Source organism: Mastigoproctus giganteus, chromosome 5 (genome assembly GCF_048544385.1).
Source record: "Mastigoproctus giganteus isolate SK-2022 chromosome 5, ASM4854438v1, whole genome shotgun sequence".
NCBI classification, from domain to species: Eukaryota; Metazoa; Arthropoda; class Arachnida; order Uropygi; family Thelyphonidae; genus Mastigoproctus; species Mastigoproctus giganteus.
Genome location: NC_143579.1, coordinates 54,313,847 through 54,327,224, shown reverse-complemented (window position 1 = coordinate 54,327,224; position 13,378 = coordinate 54,313,847). Strand labels below are relative to the sequence as shown.

Here is a 13,378-nt window from a genome sequence, read left to right as displayed (position 1 = left end):
CCCTCGCCTGAGACCCATTAACGCAACCAAGTTGTGAAATATACCCATAAAAACCCTCGCATCGTTGTCGGGATCGAACTCAGGTCTTCTCCACTCAATGTGGAGGGGACGATGGTTATACCAACTGTACTACCCACGATAGCGGTCTTTTCGGAAACCCGAACAAAACTTCTTATCAGGTATTTCCTCTTTGTCCTCAAAATGGAAGATCTGTTGTAATCAAGGAGCTTTCTTGTTTCTTTATTACCGAAGTAGATAACTTTCGAGCGTCCCTTGTAATAACAAGGTTAATATGAGAAAGAGGCAAGCTTCATTTTTCAAACTTTACTGGGTATTTCTATGAAATATCCCAAGCCACTAAAATAACCTTTATAAAAATACACCGTGAAGAATGACTGAAGAATGAACTTGAAGAAGAATGAACTACTCTTCCAGGAAAATAGATTGAAATAGTAAAAATAAAATACTTTTTTATAACTTCAAAATCGTGAGTCGATCACTTTCTTAGCTCCATTTTCTTCCGCGTTGTAGGAAGTTCTGTGGAGACACATCGGCACGAGGACTGTATGTAATGACAAGCACTTAAAGGGTAAAAACAAAGTGACAGATTCAAGGACCGGCATCATCAAAAACTTGTAGAGTCATCTTGGGTGGAGCCATGAAACATATAATAACACAGAGACACTTGTTAAGAGCTATTTCATAAAATTAAGGGTGGAGAAAAAATAATTGAGTGGAAGGAAGGAGGATGCAGCTGGTTACGTATAAATAGCGAAGAGTTTCTGTCTTTTCGTTACTAATGAAATAAGCATTAGATGGAACAAGATTCTTTGTTATAAAACATTCTGCTTTTAGAGAAATGGAATCCCATTATAGAATAAAAATAAAAAAACTTAAGGCTTGTTATATATCACGCACTCTTAAAGTACTACGATATTTTTCCTGTTCTAATTGAAGGCCTGTTTTTCAGCTACTCGTTATAGCATTAGGTCATCCCATTATCAGTTTATTTCAAATTTGTTGTTTATTTTATATACTGTATATTGTTTCATGACACACCTGGTTTCGTGCGATTGGGAATAACATTAAATTTAAAAGGATATACAGATCGACAATTCGAAATGGTTCATGAACTGAAACCACTTTAAAAATCCCTTAAAACTTTTCTTGTGATAGTAATCAAACAATAGACTTCAGCCTCTCTCCAAAACCTAATCTCTTCTCTTAGTACCAAAAGGGTTACTAATTAACATACTTTAAAAAAAGGTAAGAAGGGATAAAGAACCTGTTTAATGGGACATATTCACTGGTACAATTTATTAGTCCTATAAGATATAAACTTGTGGGCATCTCTAGGTGTATAAAGGGTTGTTCCAATGAAAAGTGGAACTATATTTTTGATTTATACAATACGTTTATTTACTTAAATGAAATTTCAATAGTTATTAATCAATGGATATCAATCAATCAATCAATCAATGGATGTAAATCAATCAATTAATGAATATCAATCAGTCAATCGATCAATCAATCAATGGATGTAAATCAATCAATTAATGAATATCAATCAGTCAATCAATCAATCAATCCAGCAAATTATCAATCAATTGTCAGTCCTGTCGATTATTAACAATCAGTCGATCAATTATCAATCTATCAAAGAATTATCAATCAATCGATCGTTCAAACAATTATCAATTATCAATCAATCGATCAATAACTTATCAATTATCAATCGATCGATAAATTACTTAATTATTAATTGTCAGTTCTTAAAGGAAATTAGAAAGAAAATACTAATTCCATGCAGGAATTTTTGGGGATAATATCGTATTCCTTGCTATACTGGTGGTTCTGTGCAAATGGATCTAAAGATGAAAGTGAATGGAGCATAATCCGAACAATATAATGAATGAGCAACAAAATATAGCCCAATTTTGCAAATGCTTCTGTTGTTTGAAAACTGATGTGTGGTCTTGCACTCCCATGTAGGATATCTTCCATATCTTTTTGTGGTCGGACTTGCCGGAAATGGTTCTTGAGTTTGTTCAACGTAGTGAAATGCGAGGTAGGGCAAACAATATCCTTGCGTTCGAATTTCTTCTTAAATTAATAAGTTTTATGCTTTCTTTTATTTTATTATTATTTGTGTAGAATTACAAATAGATGTGTTGTGAAATTTAAGGGAAATCCTTTGAATACACCTCTAAATATGTATAAAAATTGTATAAATGTTTACAAAAGTTCATTATTACTTGAGGTTGTTACACGTGGACAAAAGGACATTCAATGCCATGCTAAAGTTATACGCGTTAGCATTTGCAGCGCCTTAGATTTAGACGCTTCCATTCTGAGTTTATGGTTCATAGTTCTCCAGAAGTGTGGGAGTTACTTTTATAACCTGCTAGAATTTGTTGTGTATATGGCTGTGAGATGACGCAAAAATTGCTAAATACATATTAAGAATGCAGAAACGTTGTTGCTTTTTATTATTCGAACAATCCTATACAGAGTTGCAATATTTAAATTTCTCATACTCCGAAGCCCCTGTCGGCCTACGAAATGGACGAATTCCATTGAAATTTGGAGCCTACATGTTTCAAAGAGTGCAAAAGAGGCTTATGAGGGGTTAAAGACGAATGCTTCATGCATTGGAGAAGATTATCGCCGATGACAAACTCTACAAAAATTGTGGTAGCGCATTAAAGCGTTGAAGGCATACAGGATATGAATAATAGGAGAAATTTCCTTGGGATATTTGTATATATAACTTTATTGTATTCAGTGACTAGTTTTACACGGATGCCTGATGTAATAACCATAACAGCAACAATGCTAGGGATTTAACCTAAAAGGAACTAAAACAGGAAAAATTACATAAAACAGATTATTAACACGGGAAATGATAAACATTTTTTTTTCATGGTACACACAGCACGAAGATAAACAATGGCAGTCACAGAGCTGAAGACGAAAGCTGTTCCCTGATGATGCGTCTCCTGTAGGATTTGTCCTCTATAAGCGTATTGTAGTTGACGTTGTGCAGCATCTCCATGAGCGAGAATCTGTTCCGCTTCATGAGCTACGTCACGGACTGCAAAGAAGGGATTTCTAGATAAACAATTGGCATCTCCGTTCCATTTGTAGAGCCTCCAGAATGGTGTTGGTGGTTGCCAGCAGGTTGGCGATGCCAGCAGGTATGTTGCCAGCAGGTATGCACTGAAACCTGCGTTTCAGTGCATAATGAATAAATGGTGAATCATATGGGAGAATATGATTGGTTAAGATGGGAAGAAGGCGCATCTCCATGACTTTGAGGATACATAATTGGCCTGAACTGTGATAATGAGGTGGCTCCTTGTGTTTTTGGGATTGACCGAACTATATATTGGTTCTATATATATATATAGGCTGATGAGAAACTTTGAGAACTACATTTGTATATACATAGGCTGTTGGGAAACTTTGAGTTGAGAGAATTCCATTTAGGATTCCTAGAAGCGCTTAGAATTTCTAACAATCCTTCCTCAGGTGATGATAATGGCAGAGCACCCTCTGTTGATCCCAATCAATCAATCGCAGCTAAACTTGACTTCAGCATCTCTACTCCAGTTGCTGTCTCCATCTTGGAATCGCTTGCCCATGCTTCTCTTGCTCCATCTATCTTCATCCATCGATCTAGCTGCCCCTGTTTCTCCTTCCGGTCCAGCTTGTCCTGCAGCCTCATCTTCTCCAGCTTCTGTTCTCCCAACCATCTCAACTTCCTCTGCTACTTCCAATATGGCTACCTCAGCTCCATCATCTGAATCACTTTCTGCTCTTGAGCGGACTGTTGCATCAGGGCTCCCATCCTCAAACAGGCTTGCAGGTGAATTCACAGGCCATTCACCTGCCGGTTAACTTTCAAAAAATCTCATATCAGTAAAGACACGTCAATAAAATAATCAAAGGGAATGTTTGCAAGTCAACCTCACTTAATGTACTGTATGTCTACAATTTTCAGGCTATCCAAAATACACGACCTAAACAGATTAAGTTTTACTTAACAAAACTTTCTCTGACAGTTCTTTTCAGTGCACGGCTTCTTAATTATCATGTTTTTTTCAAGTCTATATACATCAGATTCAACTTCTCATGACCCAATTGTGTCACAAGCATAATCGTGCTAATGAAAGATGCAGAAAAGCTGTCAGCAATGTCAACATTGTCAACAATTCACAAGAAATTGGATTTGTTTCGTTGTATGGACGTTGCTGGTTATCTTCTAATGGTATCGAAGGGGAAAATTAAATAAATAAATAAATAAAAATATCTATATAACCACAGAAATAAAGGAATAGCTCTGGGATATAATTAAAATAAGTATGCCCTACGTACTTGTATGCTTTGCACAATTGCTGGCCTAGATTGAAACAGAAGGGTTTAGATTGAAACAGAGACTAGATCGAAACATAAGAGAGATGTTTAAAAAATACTTCATTTCATGGAAAGTATCTCCAAGTAAAACATTTTTCAATATACCTGTATAACACATTCACTAGCAAAAAAAAAAAAAAAAAAATTAAACCGTTATTCAATGTCTAGCAGGGGCCCTTTTGCCGGAGTAATAACCCATTCACGTCGTGGCTGGATTCCACTAGGTGTCTAAGGGAGTCAAGCTCCAGCTTTGATTATTCTTCCATCAGGATATTTTTCAGCTGATTTTGTGGACAATAAAGAACCACGAAGCCGAACTGCCCTTTCCAAAGTATTCCAGACATTTTCAACTGTATCGAGATCTTAAGAATTAGAAGGCCACGGTAGATGTTTGAAATATTGTGAATGCTCCTTAAACTATTCAGATACACTTTTTGCATGGTGGATACTTGAGGCTTCGTCTTGAAACAAGCTATCCCATACGGGTAAAAATGAAGCATTGCAGGGTCTGATACGGAGAAAGATATTCATTGGGGGTAATACGGCTTTTTAACAGTATGAGCGGACCGAGACCGCACCAACAGAACACATCGTATACGATGATACCACCTCCATCTGCTTGAGTGGTGGGCACAATCCATACATGGCTTCATGAGGTTCATGCCATCCTTTCACCCGACCACTGGTGCAAAAAAAAAAGTCTAAATCGAAACCCATCAGCCACATGATCTTTTTTTCACTGTTCCATAGTCAAGTCTTGGCGTTGGCGGCATCACTCCAGTCCAATCTTTCGATTTTTTACAGAAAGCAGTAGCTTTCATATAGGCACACGACTACCAAATCCCAGATTCTTCAATTCACGCTGCATATTTCGATTGGAAACGGGTTCTTTGTTTTCTTAAATTAAATTTTTCAGTCACTTGCTGCAAACTAGACCTTCTATTATGATTTTAATTCGTTTTACATTCTTGTGGTCTCGTTCTCGGAACCCCAAGTTGCTTCCGCATTTTTTTTCCTTTTAGAGCTGCATTCTTCTTTTGTCTTCCACTCACTGTATACTTTTTGAATTGGTTGCTTTCGACACACCAGTGATTTCCTTTGTTTTCTCAATTGTGGTGCCTGCTCAACATGCTCCAATAATAACACCTTTTTGAAAATCGGAAAGATCACCTGTCTTCTCCCTTGACCGGATCGATTAAGGAAACTCCAGGAAACATTCCAGTATTTATCTGATACCAAGGAACATGTGATCATGTCATGTGACTTTGCGTACCGTACTTATAATTATCAGTTGACGCAAATTGCAAAAGGATTCTAATTTATTGACCAGTAAGCGTATAAATTGTCATATATTCCTGGGTAACATTTTTGGGTTCAAATTTATAAATTGTCAGATCATCAAAGTTCGTTAAACTACATGGTTTTGTTCTAAATGCATAGTTGTCAATTTATCAATGAAAGATTTTACAGCGATAATAAAAAAACAAAAAACCCGTTTAAATGAACGGTGGGCGCATGAATATGTTAAAGACGTCAAACAGCCATTATTTTTCGATGTTAGTGCAGTTTTTGTATATGAATCATCATTTTTGCTCTAGTATTTTGCCTTAATATATAGCGAACATATATAAAGTACCTAGATAACTTCTGTTACAGTTTTTATACAAGATAAACAATGGTATTAATGGAAAATTTCGTTAATTTCGAAAAAGACGAAGGACAAAAGGAAATGCGATTATAGAGGCGCAACAGTACTTCCGGTTGTTGTTAAGAAACTTTCTGAATTCCGAAGAAATTTTTAAGTAACGAACTTGTCAGGCATCAAGTGAAACAGGCAAGGGTAGCTGAGGAACACAGCGCCTTACCTACGGACCGGAGTAAAGGAGTAGAAGGCAAAATGGGTCATTGTAATTAGAGTAAGTAGTTGGGTATATGGCGGCTACTGTTTCTGGCCTCATTCTACACCGCTACACTCTCCGAGCCTGGCTCATTCGTGGCGGAAACTGGCTATTCATATCGCCCTTCTCATTGGTCACTTTCTTCATTAGCTCTGTTCTTGGGCGATCTACCTGACCAGGTGTGCGTTCTCGTTCCCACCCCGGAGAGTTCACGGATTCATGGATCACATGACTAGGAGTTAGCATACCTCTACCTGTACGCTCCCTTCCTAGAGAGTTTCATGTGACCGCGTTTTGGCGTGGTCTACGTACAAGTGGGTGAGGTCAGCGACTTGGACATATAATAATCTCCCAGTTTCCGCAATTAGGGTGGCAGTACCCGTCCATTTGTAGAAAGGTTTACGCGTTTTTTAACCATCCCCTGGCCATGTTATACAAGCTTACTGCATGTGACCACCAGTAGCTCCTCTTTCTTCTCTTTTTTCTTTTCTCACCTCTTTCTTCAGACTTCTTTGTCTATTCATCCATCTATCTGTCTATCTATCAATTCATTATTATTCTTTAACAATACTTCTTCTTTTTTCTTTTGTTATTTTTTTCTGTTTTCCATTATTTTTCGTTCTATTTGTCGCGCTTTGATTTCATGTCTGATATATTAAGTTCTCTATAACTCCACTTCTGGGTGACATCTACAATTCAAAGTCTACTGCAACTACAAGTCAACTGCAACTTCAACTAAAATCTACAAAGTCTACTGCAACTTTTATTCTCTCTAATTCATTCACACATCTAACCGATTAATCTCCAGCGTTAGAAGCTGAATCTTCGTATATAAAATAAAATATATTATTTATTTAGACCTCAGAAAACAGTCTGTATAACTATATATTCATCTATTATAATTTTCATTCATGTGTCTTAATCATTTATCATTTGTACGTTGAACCGTTTCTCAGCTTGAATCTTTATATATTTTTAAAATAATCGAGTGCATAAAATTCTAGTAGGTGGCACTGCATGCGTACAGATAAACATACTATATGAGTAGAAACAAAAGGTAAAAGCTTTAAGGGAGCACCCCCGCATAATTTTACATGGTTCTCTTCCACAAACACGTTGCCTACTAACCTAAATTCAGTGCAAATAGAAAAGTGTTACATTAGTACCTCAGGTAAGTTATTAACTCTTAAATAATATGATGGAATCATCCAAGTGCACAATTGTTTATAGAACTTATTTAATTACATCTGAAAGAACATCTCTCTCTCTCTCTCTCCATGATGGTGGTGGATTATAATTCCTCCTTTCCTACTTTTAGTGTGCCAATTGTCAGGCCAATACGTGTCAGTCTCCAAATTGTCCAAAACGATATTAAAAGTTCTTACTGTAAATCTCATAAAAAAAAAGACCTTTAATACAATACAACAAACATTATTTCCAATTACGAAGATGAACTGGTGTCTGTACCAGAACACTTTACCCTGCTCAAAGTGTTAAACAACCAAATTGCAGACAACAAAAGCCGAAGTTTCCATCCTTATTTGAGAACCACTGGCCAGAAGGAAGGCATTAGCTTCCTTTGTCAAAGTTTGTTGAGTATTACTCTTTTTAGATCGAATGGTATAGTGTTTTGTGTAAGATGCCACCGGTGGTTTCCCACATCTGCGCCATAGTACTTTGTGAAGAACTACAGAATTTCTGTAAAAGCCAGAAAAGTGTAATATCTGGTTTGTGTCAGTGTAGTGTCACGTTCTGTTGTTGTGTCTCTGGATGCTTGGCCGCAGGGTGTCCCTAGTGGGGACCCTGCGGTGTCCGTCACCACCATTGGGATGTGAGCCAGGCTGTCCATCATACTCTGACTGGCCTCTGCCAGGGTCGCTTAAGCTTTCTGACGGAGACCAAGTTAAAAAAAAAAGGGGGAGGGTTTGTTAGAAAGGAGCACGGGGAGTATAGATTAGGTCTGATTGCGGGGATAAAGCATTGGTGGAGGACAGAGGAGAATATCCACCAAGACTGCTTAGGCGATGGTAGAGGAGGGGAAGGGGGAATAAAGCCACAGATGCAGATACACGTGTGAGCGCTATCGGCCAGGCACTCTGAATTGTGATCCCGCACTCAGGAGAGTACCTGCATTGATCCCACCCTGGTCTAGGGTTTGCATGGCGGAAGCATGATGCTCCGCAAATCCTGCACTTAGAATAAATGATAGCACGATCCTACCCCATTGGGGTTTGCATGGCGGAAGCATGATGCTCCGCAAATCCTGCACTTAGAATAAATGATAGCACGATCCTACCCCATTGGGGTTTGCATGATTCTACCCGAATGACCGACCAGCCAATAAGTCTTATAACGAGCCCACCTGTATGAAAGCAAGGATCGCGGCCCTTGCACAGCTGGTAGAATCGCCGTCTGCCCCACACTGAGTGGAAAAGACCCGAGTTCGAGTCCCATCATTGGCATGGGAATTTTTGTTAGCCTTTTACATAACGTGGTTGAGTTAGTCGGTCTCAGGCGAGGGTAGCGTGGTTTTCCATCCCGGAAAATCGAGTTTTTCTTCCAGCAAACAGAAAAATCGACCACTCAACACACGTAATTTACAGTCAGTATACACAGAGCAATACGGTCTTAGTCGCTGATGCTCCTAAAACCCTACTACTACTACTACTACAAGGATCGCGCGTTTGTTGGGTATGTAAATTTGAACTCCGACGAACAGAACTGTTTAGCTGTACGTTACTAGGAGGCAATAGTTTGGATGGGAGAATGGCAATCGATTTTTCGGATAATCAAACAATGATGATATACATGACTAGAATATGCTAGGGAATATTTCAAATGCTTTTAATATTATATATATACAGTAGGATATTCATGTATTACAGGAACAGTTGCAAATTAGCAAAATAAACTGAAAGAAAATGTAGTCAGTTGAAAACAAAGCTCAGATAATAGTTTTTCGAAAGCAGAAGTTTGCTTGGTGGAAGGTAAATTTGAAAAAAATATTTTTCCTTTCTTCTTTAACTATAAAATTTTATCCGCCTGATTTCTGTGAACAATACGAAAATAAGCAAAGTGTCCTACTGAAAAAAGAAGGGAGTTACTGCCTTGTACTCAGTCAGCATCATCATCAGACTTCTCCTTATATGCGTTTGCTTACAAAGTAATCTATCCAAATCATTTATTTTCCTTTCGGATGGCTGCTATAATCCACTGTTTTCAAATATCTTTCTTGTCCCATATTCGGTCTCTTTCCTTAGAAACATCGGTAGGATATTAACAGTCGTTTCAGTGAAAGAAGAGGGAGTTAGAGTAGGATGTCTTCGGGCAGAAATAATGTGAGTTTCTGTTTACAGCAGCGCGTTTAACGTGTAGTGGTTTCCAGGGCAGGCGTACTATGAAGATAACCGCATGTTAACAATTTGCTTTACATGTCTACTGAAACTGGTCGCGAAACAGAGAAGTTACGCTTCTAATTGAATTCCTTACACAACCACCATTGTCTGCCGCGTCAAGAAACTCAATTGTATGTTCTGAAGGTTAGGGGAGGTTAAGAGATAGCGCTAGCTACAGAGAAATGACGTTCTTGAGGTAACTCTGGAGTCACGTGAATTTTTCCTTCAGAGGAGGACTCCGGGAAGTGATTAACAAGTGGTCTAGCAGCTCTTGCAGAGATTACTTCAGTTGATACGGCCTCCACCCGCCATTGGTTTCACGTGACCACAGTCCCCGGCATTCCGTGCGTGGAAAGCCTCAACAGAGGCCTGTGTTGGCTCCTTGCCAGTTAAGATACAACCTGTTGCGTTGCAGCCAATGCGCCTAGCGTAACAAGACACGACTTCTTCCTTGCGTTTCTCTGCTGGGAACTGTACAGAAGGCAGTTTCCGTTCATCGGTGATCCTATGTAGGTACAGGTGTGTGCTCTTGTTGCTGTAGAGACAGAGAAGGTGAGTTGTTTATCGGCATGGACATCAGTGCACGGGATATGTCTTCCTTCTCTGAGTCCGCAGTCCTCCTCGGCTCACAACGCCCTTCGACCGCGACCTGCAGGGTTTCTGATCTAACCGGAGACTCAATATCGACAGCAAATATGGAGGGCTGCCATCCTTCACCGAGGTCTGCTGCCTGCTGTAGCGAAGACTACGGCAGTTCCGTAGCTCTGTCCCACACCCCCGGCCAGCCCGGTTTGGAATGTTTCTACTTCCAGTCGGCCGCGGGAGGCGCTCCCCATTACAACAAGTGGCCTTTAGGGGGTTACCCTCCCACTCCTAGTATGGGGACTAACGGAGAAAGTCTTCAGTCGCCGTCAGAGGAAGGGAGTAGTGATGGCACGTGGATGACCGGCGTTTCTTCTTACTGTGATATGCAGCTTCCGGGGTCTCAAGTGTCAGCTGATGCCGCTGCTGCCGCCTCCTCCAGAGCAGAAATGGGTGCGAGGATAGATTCCGGCGGGGAGCTAATACCGATGGATGCAGCAGCTTCGTGCTCCGGGTTGAGAACTTTCCAGCACGAGGGTGGAGATTCTCGACCCGCATCCGCTTCTCCGGTGTCCGTTTCGCCCGCCGATCAGCCTCAACATAAAAGTACTCGGTCCCAGGAACAGAGAATACGACGCCCGATGAACGCCTTCATGGTGTGGGCCAAAGTGGAAAGGAAAAGGCTAGCTGACGAAAATCCAGATTTACATAATGCGGACCTCAGCAAGATGCTAGGTAGGTGGCATTCAATTTCTCTTCTCTTTTTTTTTGCTGGGGGGCGTATACCCGATAGATGGGGCCAACAGTCGACTGTGATAACCGCGGGCTGATATTCCGTCAAGCAGTCAACCGTATCACGCCTATGTGTATATTGTGCTGATAAAAAGAATTGTATTTGGACTTGTATGTTCATCATCAGCAGCCCAAATTGTTTTCCGAGATTCGTTCGTTCGTAGTATTTAAAAGACATCAGGAGCACATTCCCTCTCTTTCGCTATTTATCTGTGTTTGTCCATCTTTCTACACGATTCTAAGTCCATTTGTTCAGTCCACGTGGTCAGTTACGTGTCTGTATGCAATCAGTTCATCTATTTGTACCTCTATTAGAATTCTTATATCTTCTGAAAGACAAAACAACAGAAAAAATTTCTATACATCGTCATTACAATTTGCATATTGGAGATGAGCAGATGGAAGTATATGAAAGACTCAGTTAAACAAGAATGTGATTTCTTTTTTTCAAAGTGTTTAATACAATGCAAATAAATAAACATCGAGCTTCCCCGGAATACGCTATTTTATATCAATATAAATGTCAACTCTTAGGTGTAATGCAGACATTTTAATTAAGCGCATACATAAAGGTGTATAATACAGACACGAGAATCTAACCACTATCAGTAGTGGTTAGAATCTAACCACATTACAGTAGCTTTCTACATCAAGGAACACCCCAAGTGTTACATTGGAAAACATTAACGTGTTGCAGGGTAATTACAACTTAGCGAGTGCAGTTAAGTCGAAATCTAATCGGTTAGCGCAGCATTATGTTAAATGTTAAGTGTGATTCCTTAATAAATATGAATATAGAATTTATGTGCTAAATTATACATTAATAATTACTCTACTGGTTCGAATCTTGTTCGCTTGTAACGTAACAGGAATTCCAGTACGATTAACTCGGGTCAATGAATGAGAGAAAACTTTCGTCAGCAAGAAACAGAGATTTATGACCTTTAGCGTCACCTTTTATGAATTATATAAACATAAAGCCATGACATAACTTTATACAATCGAGATCATCACTTCACTGATAACAGCAATTTCGGAAAAGTGCGTGGAATTATTTAGATGTGAAAGAGATATCAGTTCTGAGAACAATGTACAAAACCACATTATTAGATAAGGTTAATTAACGATTTCATATGATGTAGAAGAATTTGACTGGCAAAAAAAGTCAGGTAGTTGGTATGATAAGTTGCATTAGTAGGCGAGTTTAGGCAAAACGTGAAATATAATGGTAAATACAGTTTAAGCCAAAACTGAAATATATTAGTAGATACAGTTTAAGCCAGAAAGAAACGTATTGGTGGATACAGTCAAGATAAAATTTAAATGCACTAGTATTTACAGTTTAAGCCAAAAATGAAATGTAATAGTAGGTACAGTTTAAGCCAGAAAGAAACGTATTGTAAAGAAAGGTAAACTTATACATGTGAAGCCAAAAATTAAATGCACTAGTATTTACAGTTTAAGCCAAAAAAAAATGAACTATAATAGTAGATACAACTTGAGCCAGAAAGAAACTTATTAACAGATACAAGTTAAGCCAAAACTGAAGCGTAATAGTAGATACAGTTCAAGCCAAAAATTAAATATACCGGAAAATTACAATTTAAGCCAAAAATAAAATGTACTAGTGAAGCTTAAGCCAAAAAAAAAGCTTAGCATTTCTTAAAACCCACGTGACGATGTTGTATTTTAGCTACACTTTCAGACGAATTTACACTGGACTCTTTAAGAAGCCAGCAATGATTTCGGTTATTTCGCTTACGACAAATAACTGGAAATTGAGAAAGTGGAAAGAAAAAAAGTTGAAGTAAGCATGTAGCGTTATCGCCAAATAAGTGCTTCGCCAACTCATTTGAATTCGTATCGGCAGCCGCACGTTGCACGTGACCTAATGGTGCAGTGAGTTCGAGAGAGAGATAAGTGTAGCGTCTGTCAAGAATTATAAATAAAAAGAAAAGAAAAGAGAGTATCTACACAAGTCTAGTGGGGAACAGAGGGGTTGGGTTCTACCTGAAGGCTATACATGGATGATACGATGGTGGGAAGGGATGATCAGATAGCTCATGCAGAGGGGAGGGGGGGAAAGGCTTTCAGAAATGAGACGACTCACGTTGCATTTCAGTGGTACGCAAGTTTGATATTTGTTATTTTTATTATTGATAATTGAAACCTGCTCAGTCATCCGTGAACTTGAAATTGAAAAATTGGAAATTGTCCTATGAATATTTCAACATTTCCTCGATCCTTAGCAGACTAAATCGAGATTGCATGCATGGAGACCAAAAACTGAATTCA

General features: G+C 38.9%; 1 protein-coding gene across 1 annotated transcript in view; it reads left to right on the top strand.

Annotated features, from left to right (window-relative positions):
* The first annotated feature begins 10,134 nt into the window (after nucleotides 1-10,134).
* Nucleotides 10,135-13,378, top strand: part of LOC150085400 (uncharacterized) — a 101,902-nt gene continuing 98,658 nt past the window's right edge. Inside the window, exon 1 of the mRNA XM_090374030.1 lies at nucleotides 10,135-11,026. Coding sequence (XP_090230156.1) covers nucleotides 10,279-11,026 — 748 coding nt within the window. The 5' untranslated portion in view covers nucleotides 10,135-10,278. The remainder of the gene's footprint in view (nucleotides 11,027-13,378) is intronic.